General features: G+C 41.4%; 1 protein-coding gene across 2 annotated transcripts in view; it reads right to left on the bottom strand.

Moving 5' to 3' along the window:
* Positions 1-24,034, bottom strand: part of DGKB (diacylglycerol kinase beta) — a 500,582-nt gene that overhangs the window by 417,936 nt on the left and 58,612 nt on the right. The window contains exons 2-3 of one of the 2 annotated variants that reach the window (XM_074945832.1): positions 15,462-15,589; positions 13,961-14,228 (exon numbers count right to left, since the gene is read on the bottom strand). In XM_074945832.1, coding sequence (XP_074801933.1) covers positions 13,961-14,030 — 70 coding nt within the window. In that variant the 5' untranslated portion in view covers positions 14,031-14,228; positions 15,462-15,589. The remainder of the gene's footprint in view (positions 1-13,960; positions 14,229-15,461; positions 15,590-24,034) is intronic. The other variant, XM_074945833.1, reaches the window with a different exon arrangement.

Below are 24,034 nucleotides of genomic sequence, written 5' to 3'. Positions count from 1 at the left end.
CAACTTACAAGTATGCGATGATCCTTTTATTGGCAGTTTTCTGGCCCCTTTTTCTTAGACAAAAGACTGGCTCACCTGGTTAGTATAATATAGATGCTGTCATGTGCATGCCTTAATCACAAAGATGACTCATCATGCACCATATGGGCTGTTCTTTGTCTTGTAAAAGCTGGAAAATTAAGAGGAAGAATTCTGATTCAGCCAGTTGTGTCTTGTGGGGGAGTGATCCCTTTGTAAGAATTAAGGACTGGATTACTATTAATCTCTTTAGAATTCAATGCCAGTCAAGTCTTTTAGAAGCCTGCAGATGATTGTGTGGCTAATTTGCATGCAGCAAAACAAATACATTCATTGAATAACCACATGGTCTCAGCAAGGTAAAAAGCATCCAGGTGCATTTCTCAAGCTGTTTGTCTCTTTCCGCCCTATCTCTGCTCTCGCTTTCTCCCTGGTTCTGCAGCCTCCTCCTTTTGGTCTCTTCCTTCTTTCAACTCACTCACAAATCCATGACTTGCACACATTACCCTGTTTCCTCTTAGTCTTCCCTCTCTTTCTCTCCTTCCTCCTGCCTCTCCTTCCTCTTGTCAACTGCCCAATCCCAATTGCAAATCCCAACTGCCACTGCTTTTCTCAACTACCCTTCCTACCTACACATCTCCTACTCCTAAACTGCCATTCCAACATGTCATGGAACCTTCCAGAACCTTTTAACTCAAAAACTCCATTCATTTTCATTGTCCAAAACATTCTGCTTTGAGTCTGAATAGTTATACAGAGAGAGAAAGATACTCAGTTACACTCAGATTGATCAGTATATAAAACCTAAAGCTGAATATGAAAATTAGACACCCATCTTAGCTGCCTGGTGAAATCTACTGAATGGGATAAGAAATAAATTAAATAGATTATTTGCTTTCCCAGACCACTACTTTGCTAAGTGCTCTCCCTGCCTCGCTTAACTAATGGCACCCTATAATTCACACCCAATGGAAAGTGGAAAGTAAATACAGGCCTCCCAGTTTAGTTTCTTTGTTAATGACTCCAAATGGCAATTATGGTTACCCCCAAGGAACACACATTATTACTGCTCTCCCCAATGCTCAGTGTTGGCCATAACTGTCACTAGGGACATTAACCATTACATAAGGTATTCACTTTCAGCCTTCCATTTCGGCATGCCAGTGAGGTGATGCAAATCAGACCTGATCAGCATCTTGTTTTTCAGGAAGGGGGATACAACACAATCTCAGTTCAAAATACAGTAACTCCTCACTTAACGTCATCCCAGTTAACGTTGTTTTGTTGTTATGTTGATCAATTAGGGAACATGCTCGTTTAAAGTTGCGCAATGCTCCCTTATAACGTTGTTTGACAGCCACCTGCTTTGTTCACTTCTTGCAGAAAGAGCAGCCCGTTGCAGCTAGCTGGTGGGCGATTGGAACCAGGGTGGACCGGCAGCCCCCCATCAGCCGCCCAGCAGGCTATCAATTGCCGGGCAGTTCAGGTATCCCTCCCCCCCCCCACGCCGCGTGCTGCTCCTGCCCTCTACCTTGGAGCTGCTCCCAGGAGCCTCCTGCTTGCTGTACAGGGGATGGGGGGGGGGGAAGAGGGGTGCTGATGTCAGGGTGGCCCCCCTCTCCTCGCTCCTGTACCTCATCTCCACAGAGCAGGGAGGGGACACAACAGGGCTCAGGATGGAGGGAGCTTGCTGGCAGCAGCTGCTGTCTCAATTTGCTGATCTATTTAAAAAGGCAGTGTACTTAGAGTGGGGTCAGCGTACTTAAAGGGGCTATGTGCGTCTCTCACACACACACACACAGGGGGTGTGTGTGTGTGTCTCTCTCACACACACACACGCGCACCCCCCAGCACTTTGGAAAGTGGAGGGAGTGGTGCACTCCAGTGGGATAGTGTGGGTTCATCATCACATTCAGTTTCCACAGGGAATGTTTGCAGCCACTGCCCTACTGTGTCTCCTCCCTCCATTCGTGCTGCCTTGTAGAGATTGAGGTTACATTAACAACAATGTGTTAACCCTTGAGGGCTCAGCCGAATGCTAGTTCATCATTTAGCAGTAAGGCATTCCCTGGGAAATATCCCACCCTCTTCCACCCTCTGACTCCACCACCTCAACCACGCTTCACAATGATCACTGCTGTGTACAGTATTAAATTGTCTGTTTAAAACTTATACTGTGTATATGTGTATGTATATGTAGAGAGAGACAGACTTTTGTCTGGCAAAAAATATTTCCCTTGAACCTAATCTCCCCCATTTACATTAATTCTTATGGGGAAATTGGATCCACTTAACATCATTTTCCTTAAAGTAGCATTTTTCAGGCACATAACTACAACATTAAGCAAGGAGTTACTGTATAATCCATTCCAATGACAGTAAATTAAATCAATACAATTAAAAATGGGGACAGTCAAACTGGAGATTTAAGTTGTTTACAGACAACAAAATTCACAACTAGCCTGGATTTATAGAGAACAGTTAGGTATTCTCAGGTTAAAGTCAAGCTTTGGCACAATATGTGGTTCTCCTCTCATGCTGGAAAACCGAAATGCACACAGTGTGTAAACTACTGAAGAAACATAGATGTCCAGTTTCCTTATTTACTAGGCTCATTAATTTAATTCAACACAGTCATTTTGAGTAATTTCTCCAGCTTTAAGCTACTAGAGGTGATGTACAACTCGAAGAGGTCTGACTCAGCCCCAAAATAAAGACTTTCTGTAATACAAAAAGGGTATTACCAGTTTCCAGGAAAAAAAGTAATTGAGGCTTGTGATTACATTGGATCGTGCCTAATTATGCAGAATTGTGTGTAACTTTTTGATTTTAAGGCAGATCCTGAGCAACAGTTTACATTTTCATGCCTGGAATAATTGAAAGGCAATTCAGACATGTGTCAGGAAGGGAAGGAGAGGTTCTGTCTGCTAACTTGTTTCGACAGTTGTCATGTTGTTGTTTGTTGTTTTTGTAAGTTACACACAGTTGATATAGGTATCACAGGTTTTGTGGGTAGATGAGACAACTGATGCAGTGTGGAGGGAGAAGAAGGAAAAATTAAAGCAACCCAGGGTCTTGTTTGGCTCCTGAGTAAAGGGATAGCAGGAGAGTTGAGCTAGATGAGAAGCAGAATAACTTGGGTTATTCATGGCAAAGGCAATTGGAGCTGCTTATTAATTGCACCACATGCATGGTTAGCACCCACTATGTGTTCAGTGCTGCAAAGTATACAGTAAAAAGACAGCACCTGCTCTGAGGAGCTTACAATCTAAAAGAAAGGTCAGCATCCCTCCTGTAAATCACTCATTGTACTTAACTAATACAGGTCTTGTGGGAGTGCCATAAAATCAACTACTACTCTGAAAGTCCCTGATAGAGACTTTGACACCAATTCAGCAAAGAACATAAGTGCATGTTTAACTTTAAATCACATAGTTATAACCATCCACATTCAGCAAAACACTTCATAAAGTGCTTAATTTTAATCATGTGCTTAACTGTTTTGATTAATCAGGGCCTATATGAATTGGTTGGAAAGTATTAAAGCGCATTAGGAAAGAAGTGACAACTTATTACAAATGCCATTCTTTTAAGGGTCTATATCAAAACTGCAACATTATTTTAAAGCATTTATTATTTAAAAGGCATAGTAGTGTGATTGCAATCCTGTTTAGTAATATGTTTTAGAAAGAACATGTGCTTGACCATTTCTACAGATTAAAAGATGAAGTACTGAGCTTGGATTTAAGCAGCAACATGATAAGATTCAGCAAGTCTAGCTTCATGCAAAATTCATAGGGTAGGGACACATGGCTCTACATTTATGATAAAGCCATGAAGTTAGAAGCAAGCCGTCATTCTTTTACCACGACTACTAGCTAATTGCTAATTAAAATAATGTTGATTGCCTTACTTAGTTAACAGCTTTTCAGTATGAAATTTCTTTTGTACACTTGCAGAATCTTTACAGGGAACTTCCACAGAAAATGCAATAGCTCTTGTAGAGCTGTTTACCCTATCTCTACAGTTTTCTTCTGTTCAGTAGATATCATCTGGATTCCTTTCATCTGATCCGCCTCTTTGTCACAGTCATTCTGTTTCATACCAAATGTTTACTATTCATTGTATACAAATGTTCATTAAAAGCAAAAATTTCTGAACTAAGTGTTATGAGCTTTAGCTAAGCTACCTTGCTGGATTGCCTCTACTGCTCTTTTCTCTATAAACCTATTCCAGCACTATTCTGATTTTTTTCTAAACTCATTCCATTCTGAGGTCTGATCTCTCTCAGCTTCCTGACCTCTCCAGTAACTAATTTAATATCGGAGCTGTAAATTTACCAGGCACCCATGGGTCTTGGTCTGCAAACCCTTTTAAAAACATGTTCTGAAATTCAATATGAAGCCATTTTCATATTTTCTGAAGAGTGATATTCTTCCTTTCAGTCCTTTTCCCCTTCGTTTTTTCTTATTTAATTCAATATGTATTTTTTTTTATTTGCTTTCTTACCACTCAGTTCATTCCATGAACCATTGTTCATACTTCAATCCACTTCCTTGGCCTATGCTCCCTTACTGTTAAAGTTCTTTGGAGAAACTCCAAGGACCATGGTGACTTCCCCCAGTACAGGGGAGCCCAACCTATGGCCCGTACACAGCCCACCAGAGCATTTCATAAGGCCCTCAGCCTGCTTCAACACAATATACTAACAGCAGATTAATTAATGTTTTTTTTTTCTGTTTTCTATCATTCTGATACACATTTTATACACCGATTTCTTTATTTGTTTTTAAACAGACAATACTGTACATAGGTTGTTTCTATCTAAATACATACAAAACAAGCTGAACTTAAAATATATATCGATACAGGTGACTTTAAATCTTATTAAAATATGTAGAATCTGTTGGTCCACACAAGGTTGTGCTTAGGTTTACATGACCCTCTTGTGTAATAAGGTTGGGCACCACTGCTCCAGTACACACTTCCCCTTTCCTCTTCCAGCTCTTCCATTTTTCTTCCAAAACAGCAATGCTTTTCTTCCCTCACTGAGGCTCACGATTGCACTTCCAATATCTATTTGCAACCACTGGCATAAAACTGGACTAATGCAGTGGTGAATCAGGCACGCATATTTTAACTCCCTTAACTGCTCTGGTCTCTGTTTTCTGGGATGTCCCAGGTCCTAAACCCAGGCCTGATAGTTCCTAGACAGCCATCACATCCTGGCCTCCATCTAATATCTGGTAAAACCTGGTGGACCAAGAATCTAGTAGGACTACAGCCTGAGCCAAGGCACCACTCACAGGAACTGGCTCCACCGATTGGCCCAACCTCACTATTTAAGCCAGAAGGAGACACAGGAACCTGTCTGAGCAACCAGGTGATTTCCTTTTGCATTGGACTCTGCTTCTGCCTGTTTCCTACACCCAACACTGTTCCTGCTCTGCTCCTGTCTCAACCCGGCCTTCACTCCTGATCCCACTGTGCTTGCTCCTTGCCTCTCCTCCAGCTTCAGTCATCAGCTAATAGTCCTGGCTCTGACTTCTGACTCTGGCTTGACCCTTGGCTCTGGCATTTGGTATCTGACCCAGCTTTGATTCCTGACTCTGGTAAATCAGCAGTTAACTCTGGTACTGACCCTTGGCTTTGTTCTTCAAACTACATGCCTGCTCTGCTCCCTGGACCTGACTCCTGCTCTGACCACCAGGCTAAACCACCTACATCCTGGTCCATAAAGCCCTGACCCCTTTCCTTACCTATTCAATCCTCTCTCATCCTCATTAGTGTCATTTTAATAATTTCCCAGCTACTTAAGTGCTTCCCTGGGGAGCATCCAAGTACATGGTTAACTTAAATCATGTACTATCTAAAGTCCTCATCCTCCTCTTGTGACACTCCAGACTATCACTACTGTTTTCCCTTCATTCATTTGAGTTTCCCTTACTTAACGATACATGGTGCTTCCTTCCAAGCAACCATGACAACACCTATATGCCAAAAATATTCGCTATTAACTAATATTCTGATAAAAGAAAGGAAGCCAAATTCTGCCCTTACCACTGTGAAGATCCATTGATATAAAAGAGAAACTAAAGGCAAGAGTTGTCCACTCTATCAATTTCATATAATATTCAATTAATTAAAAAGGAATACTTTTAAATTTCAACAGACAAGCAAAGTCTCAGAATTCCAAGGCTATTCAGTGTGTCTTTCTGGGTAAAACCACATTATCTCAGAATAGGCCAGTTAGTGCATCCTGACCTATTACATTTTTCTAAGTAAATCAATTATCAACAGCTACCATCACAATTACATTCAATCCAAGATATGGCACCTTTATCAGGCAATAAATAGTTTTTAAACATGATTCAGTTTCAATATATGCAAGGTTTCGCATAAAGTGATCAGACCTTTAAGCAAAAACGAAACTTATTATTTTGTTAACCATATAAAAGAGTACCATATTATACAATATTGGCATTTAATGGCAGTATATTCTTCCAGTATATTCCAAACTGCTTTACTAAGCAATAAATTATATACCACAGTGCAGTGTCTTTCTGTAGACAATCTATAAACTCCCAAAACAGCCAATAAAATTTGCAATGCTGTCAAAAGAACTACATAGTGGTACTCCTTAATGTCCCAGTAAAACTCTTCCAAAGCAACACAATGAGCAGTATATTTTCAGTATTTCAAAAACAATGAAAATGCATATAACCATGAACATATTAAAAATATGACTCAAATTGTTATTTAAATGAATAAGTCAAATTGAATGTGAACAATGGTAGCTTTATTAGCAGAAAGCATAGCCAGAATAAGGCAATCCAGGGCCCTTGGACCACTTTGATATGCGGGATCCATCATGCAGCCCTGCTGCACCCACGCCCCATCACAGAGGCAAAGAAACAGCATAGGGCCTCCTTCTCCCCACACGGAACAGCAACAATTCCCCTCAGGAGCAGCAGGGATGGGAGCTTTGCCCGATTCTTGAGAGGCAGAAGTAGCAGCAGAAGGGCCCACTCAGCAGTAGGATATATCTGTTGAGTGGGTTGGCCAGGATGTCTGCACATCTCTCCTCCTACCACAAACATTCCTCTACTAGGGTGATGTTGATGGGCCCTCCAGCCAGTGGACCTTGCAGTAAACATCTGATGGAGCCAAATAAGGCAGTTCCCACTTCTCAGAGTTATTGTTTCAGGTTGTGTGCTAACTCAAGACAGGACTGTATTGCTTACACTTGGGTGGGATACATTTTCAAACATTTCTTCATAACCAAGAGGGCTCACAACTTTAAAAAAAATTAAAGCTGATATTCTGTCATAATTACACAATTCCAGGATTTTTTGTTTGTTTCCTCGCAGCTTGCTGAACTGACATTGTAATTCTTTGTTTGTGCCATCATAATCAATTTCACCGAAATCAGTTATATTTATCCCCCTGTATCCTCCATGTAGGGAATGAGCAACAGGAACAGACGAACTCTTAAGAAATGAAAGATTTTGCCTGCTTGCATGCAAATGTCCATAAGAAAAAAAAGTAGATAATGAGAAAATAAATGCAAAAAACATGACAGAGGCATAATTAGTTCTCAAATAATGTTTTCTACAATAAGTTGTTGGTTAGGGGTTTTTTTAAATAGCCAAAGCAATTTATGTTCAAAGGTAGTATCACTTGATGCTGCAACACCTTGGCTGCAGTATTAGGCAAAGTCCTAGAGGTTTCTTTGGGTTTTCTCTTAGCACATCTGTACAGACAGACTTCCCTCTCAGCCTAGAATATGGGAAGAGTCCACTGCGCTAATGGATCAAGCCTCAGTAAGGGATAGGAAACACCTTTTGTCCTTCAGGATTCTGAGGATATGTCTATGCTTCAATAAAACACCTACGGCTTGCCCGGCTTAGCTGGATCAGGCTCGCGGGGTTTTGGCTGTTGGGGCTATAAAATTGCAGTGTAGGCATTTGGGCTTGGGCTATAGCTTGGACTCAGGAAGGAGGGTCCCAGCACACAGGCTCCAGCCTGAGCACGATCATCTAGACAGTAAATTTGACAGCCCCACAGCCTGAGCCCTGCGAACCCAAATCAGCTGACAAGTGCGAGCCGTGAGTGTTTTATTGCTGTGTAGATCAGTGGTTCCCAAACTGGGGTTCATGAACCCCTGGGGATTCGTGAAATGTTACAGGAGGTTCACGGGAAAAAATTCCCTAATGGCAGACAGAGCTGTCCGTAGGGACCCCGGGCAGCATGGGGCCAGCAGCCCGGAGCCCCTGGACTTGCAAGAGCTAAGCAGATCAAAGCACACCTATCTATCACACTGAGGAGATTTAAGACTCCTTTTAAGAAATGGAAAGGGAGGTGGATATTTTTTGCTGTTTTAAAAATTAAATAGGCAGCTAGTATTGTTTTTAAAATGATTATGAAGAACAAGTTTAAGCTTTGTTGTAACGTGAGTTGTTTGCCTGGACTGCTCAAGACCTGAATGCTTGTGTAGGACGAACTCTTTGAGTTGGCTTCTTAAATATCTTTATGCTGTTTCACATCTGATACTCCTTGATGAAACATAGGAGCCTTGTCTTAAAACAGGCTCATTCAAAGTGATACAAGCTATGAAAGTGAGATCTTGGAAAAGTGTTGCCATTTTCATAATGTAATAATAATAAATAGTGTGTAATAAGCATGTCATAAGAAACAAATTTTATATTTCCAAGATCACTGCTTTTATAATTTATACTCAGGTAAAGGAGAAAATCCCTGGAAATATTCATTTTTAGAAGGGAGTTCGCGAGACGACATTTTATTGAAAGGGTTTCACAGGTTGTTAAAGTTAGTGAACCACTGGTGTAGATATACCCTGAGACCTGGTAAGAAACAATACCAGCTTTTAAGGCCTGTTAATCTCAAAACCAGAGAACCCCTGATCCAGAAGAGCTAGAAATATCAGCACTCGTTTCCTCTTTCTCTCTCTCTCTTTTTCTTAAGGAAGTTTCTAGAAGTGTTCCTGCCAAAGATATAGAATCATAGAATATCAGGGTTGGAAGGGACCTTAGGAGGTCATCTAGTCCAACCCCCTGCTCAAAGCAGAACCAATCCCCAATTTTTGCCCCAGATCCCTAAATGGCCCCCTCAAGGATTGAACTCACAACCCTGGGTTTAGCAGGCCAATGCTCAAACCACTGAGCTATCCCTGCCTATAATTTTAATAAATTTTATATTTTCAATCTCCAGGACTAAAAGTTTGTCACTGTGATTTTCCTTAAAGATTATAGGTTATTCATACTCCCCCCATTATTGCCATTTAGGGCTGGGATTTGAGGACCTGTGGCTTTGCTATTTTTAGTACTGCTAGATCAATTTGCAGCACTGACTCAGCTGCCACTGATGGCACTAGGGTGGTAGCAAGCTCCCTCCCAGCTGGGTGCCTGAGCAGCCACTGTGCCCTTTGGTCACAAAGAGAGCAGCTCAGGAGCAAGACATGCTGTATGATTTAGGAGAGCAAGATCAGCCTAAGAGCAAGGCACTGTTTTCTAATCCTGCTTCTGGAATTAAACAAAAGGCCATATTTTAGGATGATTAAGTCAATGACAAATTTCCCATTGATGCCCTATTTTCCCCTTCTGAAAATGAGGATTCTAATACCTAGCTCACAAAAATGAGATGTCCCATTGAGCACTGACCCTCCCAAACTAGTCCTGCACATAGTGATGTGATCACAATGGAGAGAGTTACATCACCCCAGTTTCACTGACATTTCTCACTACCCTAACCATCCAGGCTGCTATTGTTATTAATAATATAGCATCACACATGCACCTGGCACTTTAAAAACACTCAAGGAGGCAAGGTCTCTCCTTTTGGACTAGGGGCCTGATCCTGCACACAGAATACCCACCAACTTCAATAAGAGCTTTTCATGTGCAGATCTTGCAGTTTCAAGAATACAGTCCTGATCCAAACTCCTCTTTTAGGCAATGGAAACACTGACCTTGATTTTAACAGGAATTGGATCAGTCACTCAGTTGGACTAAGAAATAAAGAAACAAACAGTAAAAGGTTCAGGAGCAAAGAGAACAAAGACAGGGGCAAAGAGGTGATCACTTGTGAAGGTTTAATAGGAAGAGGTATACCTAGGTCTTCTACTCCGTGAGTTATAACTTGTACGCATTTCTCTACGCTTTGCTCTTCAGGATTTGGCATCTACTCTATTTTCATAATCATAACGTGTTCAGAGAATAGATTTTTTTATTTTTCTTTTATCTTCAGTGTTCTAAAACCAATAAAGGACAAGCCCCCACAACCTTCCACTACCCCTTCTTCATAAGAGTAGCAGCTACGAGAATTTAACTTGATCAGACTGGAGGAGACAAAAGAATAATTATAATCTGGAACAATTATTATTTTTTTAAAAAGTCATTAGCTACTGAAGAGCCAAATCTGAATTAAAATGTACTTTCACTTCCACAAATTCACTTTCCTTCTCTCTAAATGAAAGTTTGTGTTGCTCCACAAATAGACTTTTGAAGCAGAAAATTAATTAAAAATGGAGACTGTAATGATCTTGGGGTTCATTAAATAACAAACTAGTGAATGAGAAAGAATAAAACTTTAATAAAACAAACTGGAGAGCGTCTCTGGTGACCTCAGCCATGGGGTGTCCCCAGCGCCCACCTTCAGGGCACATCTCCAAATTCCTATGTTCAGAATACTGTCCTTATGAGGGAGCATCTCTAAATTATAATCTTCTACAAACATCTCTCTACAGACACCAGGAGGAGGAAAGATCTTAAACTGGAAATAAAGTGTTGTCTCCACATTGGGAATTTCTGTAGCTACTCTTAGTCTATTTGTTTTTGTAGTGCAGAAAAGAGGCGTTCAAAACTGTGAAAGTCACTGGCCCTGCATGACATCATCCACTAAAAAAATTTTAATAGATAGTACAGAAAGCATTATTTTAATCTGATACCACATTCCTTCCACTATATTGCAATGACGGCAATCCCCAACGTGCTACTTACATAGGTCCTATCCACAGTTGGATTCTAAGGACATGACAGCTATAATATTTAAATATAACCATATTTAAACATAGTAGTTGAGAGATGTACACTTATTTCCAACTTCTGGGTAACTTTAAGTGACATTTCTTGTGACTATGAGCAAATGAGGAGGAATCTGGGTGAATACTCTCCTTTACCCTCAATCCACACTAACCAGAAACTGGGAAAGTCCTTAAGGCTCAGTCCTTGAGGAAGCAGGGCCTTTGATTTAGGGACTACATTCACTGAGCTATCAGTCCTCACCTCTAACAAAGCTAGGATCAAGCTATAAACTAGACCTAGGTGAAATTTTTCATTCAAAGCTTTTTCTCAGTGAGCAAGACAGTTCAGGTCAACTGAAACATTCTGAAAATTCATGTCAATATCACCAAATTGTTTACGTTTAAAAAAAAAAATCTAAATGTTTTGTTTCAACCATTTTGAAATGAAATGTTTTGATTTTTTCTATTTGTCAAAATTTCTTTCAATTATATTTAAAAAAATATTAAAAAATTGATATTGAAATGAAATGCTGGAGTGCTTAAAAAGGTTTCTTTCAATCTCCTGGAGTATGTAATACACTACCAAATATCTAAAAGGGTTTGGTGTACCATACCAGTTACGCCAACACACTGCAGTTAAAATACTCTAAAGCATGGTTTTATATTATTGTTCTCAGCCAAAAAAAAAAAAACCACCCTTCCAAAAAAAAAAAAAAACCCTGTTCACCCTGTTTTGCTGTAGAAGCATTAGCCTGATCTCAGTGAGGATTGGTAAAAGCGTCTGACTGTCCTATCAATCACTAACGGCTTGATCCAAAATCCATTGACCTCAATGGGCTTTGAATCAGGCCCCAAAGGAGTACTATGTGCATCAGCACTAACTGAAATAAAAACTGTAAATGTTATCTTTCTCAATTACAAACTACTATACCTGTTAAGAGTTTTCAGAAAAGTTAAAATTATACATAACATAATTTAGTTAAGATTTTAGAAAATTAAGCTTATACATCAAATTAAATGCAAGAAACAGCAAATGCTAATCCCGTGTCATAGTCTGTGGCTGGCAAGTGATATATTTTATAATTTTCATAAATAACATCTCAAAAATATGATGTTATTCATAAAAATGTTTAACATGCTGTTTGGAAAAAAAAAACAATTGGAGCTTGTTTAACCCTTTCTCAGTTCCCATGGAGATATTACAGTATCCAATGTGTTTTCATTTCATATTACAATTATTATTGTGGATCCAAAAGCATGTAGCTCTGGCACTATTAATTTGATTCTTGTGCTGACTGATTCCCTAGAACTCTCACTGTGGCAGTCAGCATTGTTCTAACTATATATATCGTGGTAATAAAAGCTTTAATATACATATTGTATCATTCCTTATTACTGTTACAATATTACATCTGCCAGCTCATCTAGACTGTCAAAATATTTGTGTATGTTTCCATTCTTATTCCTTCAGTAACTGCTAAATCCATAAGCCCAAACATTCACCTTTTTTAAAGCTCAGTTCTTTTACAATTTTTATCCTTCTGAGAGTGGTATTTGGTATAAGACTCATATTTAGGGTGCACTGGAAACATATCCTGTAATCTGTTTCTGCCATAAATATTTATATCTCGTCCTCTTTTCTCAACATTAGTTTTACTATTTTCAGTAGTTGGATTCTGAGTGAAATGGTTCAAACCCAGCCAAAGTTGTGAGATACTGTGAAAATATTGTACTGGATATTTAAGTAGTGTTTCTTATGAAGCTACACATTTTAAATTAAGAACTCTTGAGCACACTTTGAAAAATGTTCTTACCAGTGTCCTCATCCAGTGAGAACACTTTCACCTGGTTAGAGTTTCAAACTAAGGGTTGTATCTGGCAGACCCAATACTCTCTTGAATAAATTATCTTTACTGTGTGAGAACTTTTATTACTGATACAAAGCACCTGGAAGACATAACATCCTTTTGTTCCATACAACCTCAGATTGGGTAAAATAATTTACTTTATAAAATCCTGGTCCTCCCACTAAGGCATGCAAACAGATTCCACTGAAAACAACAGGAGTCACACACATTCCTATTTTCAAAAAGAAAAGGAGTACTTGTGGCACCTTAGAGACTAACCAATTTATTTGAGCATGAGCTTTCGTGAACTACAGCTCACTTCATCAGATGCTGTAGCTCACGAAAGCTCATGCTCAAATAAATTGGTTAGTCTCTAAGGTGCCACAAGTACTCCTTTTCTTTTTGCGAATACAGACTAAACACGGCTGTTACTCTGATTCCTATTTTCAACACTTTCAAATCCCTACTGTATCTTCATGTGTCTCAACACTGGAAACCATCCTCCTGGTAAAGAGCTGGATATGCTCCTTTTAAAATGAATCAATATTTCCCTGCATCCACCAGAGGCTAATGCAATTGTACAAGCCAAAATGCTTGTTTCACTGATGGCTGAGCATGCTCTCTCTACACCACTTCCAAATCCTACATGCCTGTGAAGTGAAACAGTAAGCTTAACACCACATGGCAGGCAAATTGGCTTCCAGATAGTCCACAGTCCTTTTGGCAGAGGTGTTTCATATCCCATCCATGAATAATCAGTATAGGTAGATCTTTCCAAACTGAAAACCCTCTATGTTCATAAAAAACTTTTTAAGCCATCTATGCTAAAAAGATAATTTACTTAGAAACCAAATCTTTGGGGACAAAGTCTAATTCAAGCTCTTACATGGTAATGAATAAAAAATAAATACAATTCAGTCACCGTAGAATACAAATTTAACATGCCAACATACAGCCTCAGGACAATCTTTTGTATTACATATCAATTTGAAGTAGACTTAATGTTGAATTAACAGTGAAATTATGTAGAAAATTTCAAACAATAAGTACTTACATTCTGCATACTTCTGAAGCTGAGAAAATTCTGAAGGACTGAGGTTAACCCACTTCTCCCGGTTCATCATAATGGCGATAAGGCTCCTTATTAAATATCAGAAAAATGTGCCATTTGACCCACGTGTTAGTCGCTTGCAAATTCCACGTAGTTTGGTAGTTTCAATTCACAGTGCTTAGAGAGTTTATGAGACATAGAATCAGTCTATATACAATGTTTGATGGTATAAACTGTTTTGAATATGTGGCTTCAATGACGAATTACAGCACTGTTAAAAGAAGAGGGGAAAATAATTAAAATATACATACCAAGTACAAAATTAGTACAACTTTTGCTAATAATGATGAGATTAATAGTTGTTCAAATATATTAATATTCTAAAATTACTACTATTCTATTTGTATTTCCAAATCTCATTTTTCACTAGCTATGTAAATGCTAATTAATTATTAAAATTATGATTATAATTAGGGTTTTAATCTTTATATGCCATCTCTAAAAAACAATTGTTAGTATAAACATAGTTACACTACGATGGTTCAATTCAGGCAACAGGATAAAACTACTGCCCAGTCTCAATCCAACTTTATGCAGTTTTCATCCCAATCAGACAGGATGGCATGCTTACTAATGGGGGGTACACTGGATGGGTAACAGTAGTATTAATTGGGAGAGTCGGGCTAAGGTAATGATGAAGATGGAATTTAGACAGGAGAAGACCACTCTTTCCCTTTCATCATGTCAAAGAAGAAGAGGAAAATGAAAGGAAGGACAACATCAGGAGAGGTTGGTGCACTAGAAAAGAAAGACAAACAAATGTATCTAACAACAGACAGCATCTCTTTTCAGTCTCAGATTTGATTACTGTATCTGGGTAAACCAATTCAGAAATCAAGAAGAGAAATGAGCAACAGGGTAGGTCTAATTCACCTAATGTAAGATAATTTTTTAAAAGTAAGGGTCATTCCCAAATTAAGGTATTTTTAGACATTGGTGCAACACCATATCACCTTGAAAAAATTTGAATCCTGAATTACACTGCAGAATGTCTGATCACATTTAGGGCTTGTCTACACTACAAAGTTAAGTCCACATAAGGCAGCTTACATCGACCTAACTATGGAGGTGTACACACTACTATGTTCCTCCCACCACTTTAACTTGCCTGATATGCTGACCTAACAAAACCATCTCAAGGAGAGGTGCAGAGCTTAAGGTGACATAGTTAGAGCGACACAGTGTCAGTGTAGACACTGCATTGCTTATGTTGCCCTAAGTGGCCTCCAGGAGGTATCCCACAATGCCCACTGAGACTGCTCCGATCACCGTTTTGAACTCTACTGCCCTGCAGCCAGGTACACATGTAGGCGGCCCTCTCTTTTAAAGCCCCAGGAAGTTTTGAAATTGCTCTTCCTGTTTGCTCGGTGTGAAGAGCTCACATGGCATGCTTAGCTGGGCAGTAGCTGGCTCCATGCAACAAACAGGCTCCTGCCTGGAGTACCCGGGTGGTAGTGGTGGATCTGCTGAGTTTGTGGGGAGAAGATGCTTTGCAGGCACAGCTCCACTCCAGCTGCGGGAACTTGCTCAGGGCATGGAAGAGAAGGACGACGATAGGGACAAGCAGCAGTGCTATGTAAAAAACAAAAACAAAAAAAAACAAACCCAAAGAGCTGCAACAGGGATAGCAGAAGGCAAGGGAAGCAAACAGCCACTCCGGTGTTGAGCTGCAGACAAGCTGCTTCTACAAGGAGGGGGCTGGGGTCAGGTGTTGGTATATGGGTTGGTATATGGATGGGGGCTCTGGGGGAAGATAGAAGCTGGGGTCAGGGTGGTGGTATGGGAGGGAAATGGGGAGGAGCAGTCAGGGTGGGGGCCAGGGTGCTTAGCCTCAGGTAGTGCGAAAAGAGGGCATGGTTTTAAGGAAGAATGAAAAAAAAAAAAGAACACAGATTTAAAACTTTCCCTGGAACAAGTAAAAATGGATACCACTGGCATTCACTTTTTCATATAGATGTAAACTGCACAGGGTTTAATTATTGATGGAGGGTGGGAAATTGGTACAATTTTTGTACACCTACCGTACATTATTCATTAAAGAAGAGAGATTTACTTATCCTGAGGAAAGTTTTTGTGTTAAAACAAAATCCAGTTTAGAAGATATCTTTAATTTAGTAAACATGATACATTAAAATAAATTGCAGCATTACATGGCTCTGTACAGTGTTATTAAAAGTGAGTCAGTGTCATGTGGAGAGATACTGTATTTCCGTTGCATTGCACATATTCAGAATTGGAATGAACTTTTGTTATCTGGACAACATGACTCGGATCTCTACCTCCACAATGATCACAGTGGTCTCTCACCTCTTTCAAAGGAAGGAAGGAAGGAGTCTGAAAAGCAACCAGATGTCAGAAAAAAACTGAACCAGTGCCTCCAGTTTCAAGAATCTCTGTCTTCCCACTATACCTGTAGTTACATTTGCTCTGATATACTCTTTGGAATCTATTGCCTCAATTCTCTATTGGAGTGGTCGTACTGAAATATATTTACAGCAGAGTTCATCAGAGCTAGTAGCTGCAGAGAAATCATAAGGATTTATTCCCCTTTGCTTTCTCTTTGCATAAGTGCACATGTCCTGATATAGGATCGTAGGGAGGGAGGGGGAGAGAAGTGTACTGCATGTGAGTTACAACACTCAACAACAAATCATTAGATAAAAATGTAAATAATCTCTATCTGAAACAAATTCGTGTGTTTGAGGTTTGTTTTAATTCTGACTGAAACATTCTTCAATCATACAAAGCTTAATTAGAAAAGAAAAAGCATTCCAGAATCCAGAACCTCCCAGACACTCTTCCGCTCCCCCATTCCATGCATCTTCCACGGCTGAACCAGTACCCAAGGCACACCACCCCGCAGGAGATTAAACACAATGGACAGCCACACCTAGCTGTGAGCGCCTTGTTGGTGTATGTGCTTGTGAACTCCCTGTTCCCTCCCCTTTAAAGATACTTTCCCCTGCATGTTTGAAGTTTACCTCAGAATTACATAGGTACGTTTGCATGGGTGTGAAATTAAAAAAAAATTTACTTATGAAAACTGAATTTATCTTTATTATTCTCCATCACATGGTGGCTGCTGATTACATTCACTGGACAATAGCAATAGGTGCATTTGCATTGTTATAGTCAGGCACACACAGCCATCATTACAAGGTTCATAGCATGGTGCAAACAAACAACGTCAGGCTCAGGACAGAAACACACGTTACTGTGGCTCATTATTAAAATGCTCCTTCAAGGCCCCCTCAGCCGAATAGCCCCCCGTTGATCTCCTCTTATATCCCTGTGGTCATAATGCACAGCACAATACTGAAGAGCAGTGCAGGATCCATGCTTTGTGACAGAGATGGCTGGCTTGCAGGTAACCAGGGCAGCTGAAAAGCAGCTGGAGGCCCATGGAATGATGGGATTGAGAAACCTGCATCATGAGATCCTGAACCTGCCCCCATGAGGCATTGCAAACGCTTCCCAAAACAGCCTACGGCCAGTTCAAAAGTGGAATACCTCCTCACCGTGCACTACTCTCTGTGTCCATGCAACAGCTGCTACTGTGGATGCGCTCCGCCAAAACAAGCAGCGTAGTTCAGACATGCAACCCCGGTTTAATTACGGCGTCAGCATAACTTAAGTTGACTTAACTTTGTAGTGTAGTCAAGGCCTTAGTGTCACCTAAATGGCAAACTGTGTAGCACTATTATATCATAGAATAATAACCAGGTAACAATGTCTGTCCCTTTGTTACACAAGTGATCAAAATGTATTGACTGACGCATAAGTGATTTACTTTATGGGTATCTAAGAATAAGTATGTTAATAGCCCTAAACATGCTAATTTTCTATCTGGGGAAAGTGAGAAAAATAAGAACAAATGCCAAAAAGCTACTATCTAAATAGCATAAAAAGGTGTTTTGTTTTCAATTGAATTGTTTTTCCACCTGTGCTCAAGAAACAATGGTGCAAATAATCACTTTGTATGGAAAAACATTCAGGAGAATAAACATGCTCTAGCAATGGCAGAAGTTTATCTATGGGCAGTTTCTTTTGTTTCTCAGGTTGGAAAGCAACCATGGGTAGAGGGTATCTGTGCAGATTCTGGACTCTTCCAGAGATGGCTGGGAAATCTATACGAAATGCAGGATCCTCTCCCCAAAAGTATCATGGTTCTCTTCATAGCCATGCTGCCACTGGCTGACTCCTTAGCCACCCCAATCAATTCACCATACAGAGGAGTTAATGCTCCAGCAACATTTACTCAAACGTGGACTTCCCATCAGAAACCAGCCATGTCCCAGGGGAACTTTGCTGCTGAGTGCATTTACTCCTTGGTCATGTTCCTTGCTGTCATAAATATAAAGGGAAGGGTAAACACCTTTAAAATCCCTCCTGGCCAGAGGAAAAATCCTCTCACCTGTAAAGGGTTAAGAAGCTAGGATAACCTTGCTGGCACCTGACCAAAATGACCAGTGAGGAGACAAGATACTTTCAAAAGCTGGGGGGAGGGAAAAACAAAGAATTTGTCTGTGTGATGCTTTTGCCGGGGACAGAACAGGAATGGAGTCTTAGAATTTAGTAAGTAATCTAGCTAGATTGCATTAGAGTATGATTTCTTTAAATGGCTGAGAAATTAAGCTGTGATGAATAGAATGGATATTCCTGTCTGTGTGTCTTTTTGTAACTGAAGGTTTTGCTTAGAGGGATTCTCTATGTTTTGAATCTAATTACCCGGTAAGGTATTTACCATCCTGATTTTACAGAGGTGATTCTTTTTATTGTTACTTCTTTTTTACTGCTTCTTCTATTAAAATTCTTCTTGTAAGACCTGAATGCTTTTTTTCATTGTTCTTAAGATCCAAGGGTTTGCGTCTGTGGTCACCTATGCAAATTGGTGAGGATTTTTACCAAACCTTCTCCAGGAAGTGGGGTGCAAGGGTTGGGAGGATTTTGGAGGGAAGACGTTTCCAAACAACGCTTTTCTAATAAAATAAACCCAGATAAACGTTTGGTGGTGGCAGTGGAAGTCCAAGGGCAAAGGGTAAAATAGTTTGTACCTTGGGGAAGTTTTAACCTAAGCTGGTAAAAGTAAGCTTAGGAGGTTTTCATGCAGGTCCCCACATCTGTACCCTAGAGTTCAGAGTGGGGAAGGAACCTTGACACCTGCCCATCAAAATAGACCCATTAATCATTTGGAATTTCAGCAGAGGGTATTCATGACCCCTTGTGGCAGGAGAGGGAAGTGGGGGACACATGCCACAGTGACACACACGGGTGGGCAGGATCGAACCTGGGACCTCTGGAGCTTAGTGCATGAGTCTACTGCATGAACTAAAAGGCAACTGGCTGTCAGCTAAGGCTATAGAGCAGACTCAATCTCATTCTCTCTCACAGTGGTCTCACTGCCACTAGATGGTACAGAACACCACACCCAGGAGGTGTATGGGTTACACTCACACCCGTGACAATATGCAATGGAAGATCAAGACAAGCGCAAAACCAACAGTATCCAGAACTGAGGCAGACTGGAGTAGAATATGCCCACAGGGTGCAGCTATTGATGCCAAATACTTAATATCCTAGTCCTGAGTTCTTCAGTAGAACATTTTCAGACACAAAGTATTAGCAATATTGATTATATTGACATGCCTGCTTTTTGAAGCTGTAGCCAGTTTAAATCCTGCACAACACACTATACACAGCATAGTCTGAAGAGCCAAAGAAAATTAATTACAGTGAACAAAGGCTAACAGTGCTAAGAAAAAAAGAATTAGTAGCTACTACAGTAGTGAAAGTTGAAGGAATTGTTCATGCAAGCAAACAATATGAATTTCAATATGTTCAAATATAAAGCCGTATCTAAGAATAAAGAATGTAGGCAATGCTTACAGAATCGAGATGCTATCCTGAGAAGCAGTGACCAAAAAAAAAACTTGGTGGTGGGGGGGGTAAAATCAGGGTGGATAATAGCTGAACATGAGCACCCAGGGCAACACTGGGGCAAAAAGGTGAATGTGATCCTGAGATGTATAAACAGGGCAATCTTGGCCAGGAGTAGAGAGAGAAAGTTTAGGCTTGGACAGATCTAAATTAAATCGATAGCTGTCAGTAAATGTCGATTTCCACTAACACACTGAAATCGACAAAAACAATATCCATCAGCAGCAGCTGGTGGAAATGTAGCCTCCTCTCACACATGGCTTCTGCCGGGATTGCATTCCCCCAACCTTGTAGCAGAGCAAGGAGCCCTCTGCAGCCTTGCAGGGCTGTGACAGCAAAGCTGCAGAGGGCTCTCTGCATGACCATGGGGCTGGTGACACTGGATCCATGCAGATGTAAGGAAGGCTGCGATCCTGATAGGGCAGAGCAGAGACTGCTGGACCAGGGCAGAGCGGAGGACGAGCCCCCATCCATAGGGAGCTGAATAGCTAGGACAGGGGCGGGCAAACTCTTTGGCCTGAGGGCCACATCGGGTTTCCAAAATTGTATGGAGGGCTGTTTAGGGGAGGCTGTGCCTCCCCAAACAGCCAGGCGTGGCCCGGCCCTCGACCCCTATCCGACCGCCCCTGCTTCTCGCCCCCTGATGGCCCCCCCGGGACTCCTACCCCATCCAACCCCCCCCCCACCCATTCCCTGTCCCCTGACGGCTCCCTCGGGACTCCTGCCCCATCCACCACCCCCTGCTCCCTGTCCCCTGAGCGCCCTCAGACCCCCGCGCCCCTGACTGTCCCCCCCACACCCCATCCAACCCCTCCTCTCCTTCCTGATTGCCCTCCTGGGACCCCTGACCCCATTCAACCACCCTGTTTCCTGCCCTCTGACTGCCCAAACCCCTATCCACACCCCCGGCCCCTGAACACCCCCCTGGAACTCTCCTGCCCTCTCTCCAACCCCCCCTGCCCCCTTCCTGCGCTGCCTGAAGCACTGGTGGCTGGCAGCACTACAGCCGCACAGCACAGAGCACCGGGTCAGGCCAGGGCCCTGCAGCTGCGCTGCCCCAGGAGCTCACAGCCCCCACACCCAAAGCATTGTGCGAGCGACGCAGTGAGCTGAGGCTGCATGGGAGGGGGAACAGCAGGGGAGGGGCCGGAGGGTCCCGCGGGCTGGATGTGGCCTACGGGCTGTAGTTTGCCCACTTCTGGGCTAGGACCAGGGCTTTCCCCATACTTTGCACTGCAGGGATCGGGTGTCACTAGCCCTGCAGCCATGTGGGGAGCCCTCTGCAGCTCCACTGTCACAACCCTCACTCATTCACCAGCCAGGAGTGGGACGGTAGGACATCCCTGGGCAGGAACTATTCAGCAGGAGGGTGGCCTCCCTTGTGGCTGGGGGACCATCCTCTTAGCATCATAGAAGATTAGGATTGGAAGAGACCTTAGGAGATCATCTAGTCTAGTCTTCTTTGCAGCCCTGGCCAGGAGTCTCTGCTCTACTGGACCAGGACCGCAGCCTCCCACAAGCAAAACTTTACACAAAAAAAGTTTTTTTTTTAAATCTATATTAATCACCAATTTTTATATGTAACACCTCTGTATTTTGCACTGGTGAAACCACTACGGGAATACATTGTATAGTTCTGGTGTCCACAATTCAAGAAGGATGTGGAAAAATTGGGGAGGAAGAGGATTCAGCGAAGAGCCAAGAGAATCATTAAAAGGATGGGAAAACATGCCTTATAGTGAAAGACTCAAGGAGATCAATCTATTTAGCTTAACAACGAGAAGGTGAAGAGTTGGCTTCATCAGTTTCTAACTACTTACATGGAAAATAGAAAAAAAACCTCTTCAATCTAGCAGACACAAGTCAAAACAAGGTCCAGTCACTGGAAGTAGAAGCTAGACAGATTCAGATTAGAAATAAGGCATACATTGCTAATAGTAAGGGGTAATTAACTAGTGGAACAACTTAGAAAGGGTTGTGGTGAATTCTCTATCACTGGAAATTTTTTAAATCAAGATTGTCTGTTTCTCTGAAAGATATACTCTAGTACAAACAGGAACTAATTTGGGAAAGTCCTATGGCCTATGTTATGTTCACAATGGTCCCTCCTGGCTTTATAAAATCGATGAATCTAAGAAATATAGATTATTGATATGGACATGGAAACAAAGAGATACAAAGCTCATCGTATGGTTAAACGTGGAGGCGGCAACTTTATTTAAACCTATTACCTAACTTGGTTAGCCACCCCAAACTACATGGCACAGTTGTTCCAGTGTGGTTCTCAATGGGCACCAATGTCTGTGGTACTACCAACCTGAGAGCACATATGAGGGCCAGGTCCCCATGTCGCCATCCAATCAACCAAGGGATCCTGACTGGAAACCAGAGTTCCAGCCCATTCCCCTCCTCCACGCTGGAAGTAGGAAAGATAACTGGAGCCAAACACTGTGTGAGACACAGAAGCAATGCCATTCTCAGGACCAATGCCCAAGCAGACTACTGGGTTACACGACCTCAGACTGGACCCTTTCTAACACATCAACTGCACTGGAACCCTCCAAAGTTGTAACAATTGTAACTTACACCCCCCAAAACCCAGCCCTCCTGGATGCCAGATGGAAGTTTTGGCAGCAGCAGTTTGGCAATTTTGGCATATGGGAAAATCTCTTCCAGACCCCAGAATTGACAGTCAGTCTAGCTCTCAGCATCACAGGAGATCAGATCCAGCAACTAGATTAAGGATGGGAAGAGTGGGGCTGAAACAGGGAGCCCACAATGGCTACTTTATCGAAGCAGCAGCACCCTCATTTTCCAGACATTCCAGACACTAGTTAAACACTTCCAGCACTTAATGGTAGCAGCAGTGAGAGATTCCAAAGTCTAGGCTCAGATGCAGCATGTGACACTCCCACACATACCCCCACACCATGCAGCACGAGGAAGGGGAAAAAGGGAGAGGAGAAAGAAGCAGTCCCTCTCCCCCACCCCATACATGCTAAAAACAAGCAGAAAATGGAGGGGCAAGCAGAGGAAGTACATGGAGCACTGCCCCAGCTGATCCTGATTGAGATATTCATTCTCTCTCCACTGCTCCTGGCTCACCAAAGCTATGCTCGGGTTAGTGAGGTGAGCATTTACGCATGGATCAAGAAAGAATCATGGCCATCTGATGAATATAATATTTATCTTTGTTCATGTAAATCTCTGTTTGGACTGCGTCCTTGTCCTGTTCAATTAAAAACCAGAATCAATACAGGCTTTACAAATACGACACATTAAAGATAGATTACTGTGTCGTTCATATTCTCAAATTAAAATAAAATGTGGGATAGAAGTGAAAGAGATGGCACTAAAATGATGATTGAACAATAGTAAAGATTGGTTGGAGCAAGCACAGTGGAATGGAAAAATAGCAAAATAATTGTGGATGATGGCAGTTAATGGTAATTTATGTCAGCTCTCACAGAAGCCAGTGCTAAATAGTAATGAGTCAACTTCAATAGCAAAGAAAAGGGGAAGAACTACATTAGGCGGAACTGACATTTTATAAGATAGCTACAATTCTAACTTGGGAACTTCAGTCATTGTTTTATTTATATGTCAAAAAATAACTGAGATCATCAGGGAATTTTTCATTAAATGACAGACTGGTTCTGATTGATTAGGTTTTACTGAAGACAGTTTTATTTTTAAATAGCTGATTCATGTAATTTATTATGCTGTTATCACATTACTGCTGGTTTTCTGAATTATATTAAAATTCTTCATCTGTACAAATTAACATTAGTGTATGCTGTATCATCGTAGCTTAGTTCAACTATTTAATAAAGATACTTAATTTGAAAAATCTGGCATTAGCATTAGTGCCCATGACAAGACAGTGACTAATCAGGGATCTTAACTAATTGCTCTGTCCCTGTGCAACTAGAATGACTTTATAGTTGAACATTCTATGAAGGGGGATCATCATGTGCCCAGTCCATGTATGGGGGTACCCTTCACATACATACATCTCCCACCTCACATGTGCAAGAGGTCTCTGCCATCTCTGAGACAGCATGCCATTCTCCCAAAAAC

This window comes from Natator depressus, chromosome 2 (assembly GCF_965152275.1).
Source record: "Natator depressus isolate rNatDep1 chromosome 2, rNatDep2.hap1, whole genome shotgun sequence".
Taxonomy (NCBI): Eukaryota; Metazoa; Chordata; order Testudines; family Cheloniidae; genus Natator; species Natator depressus.
This window is presented reverse-complemented; position numbering and strand designations above follow the sequence as displayed.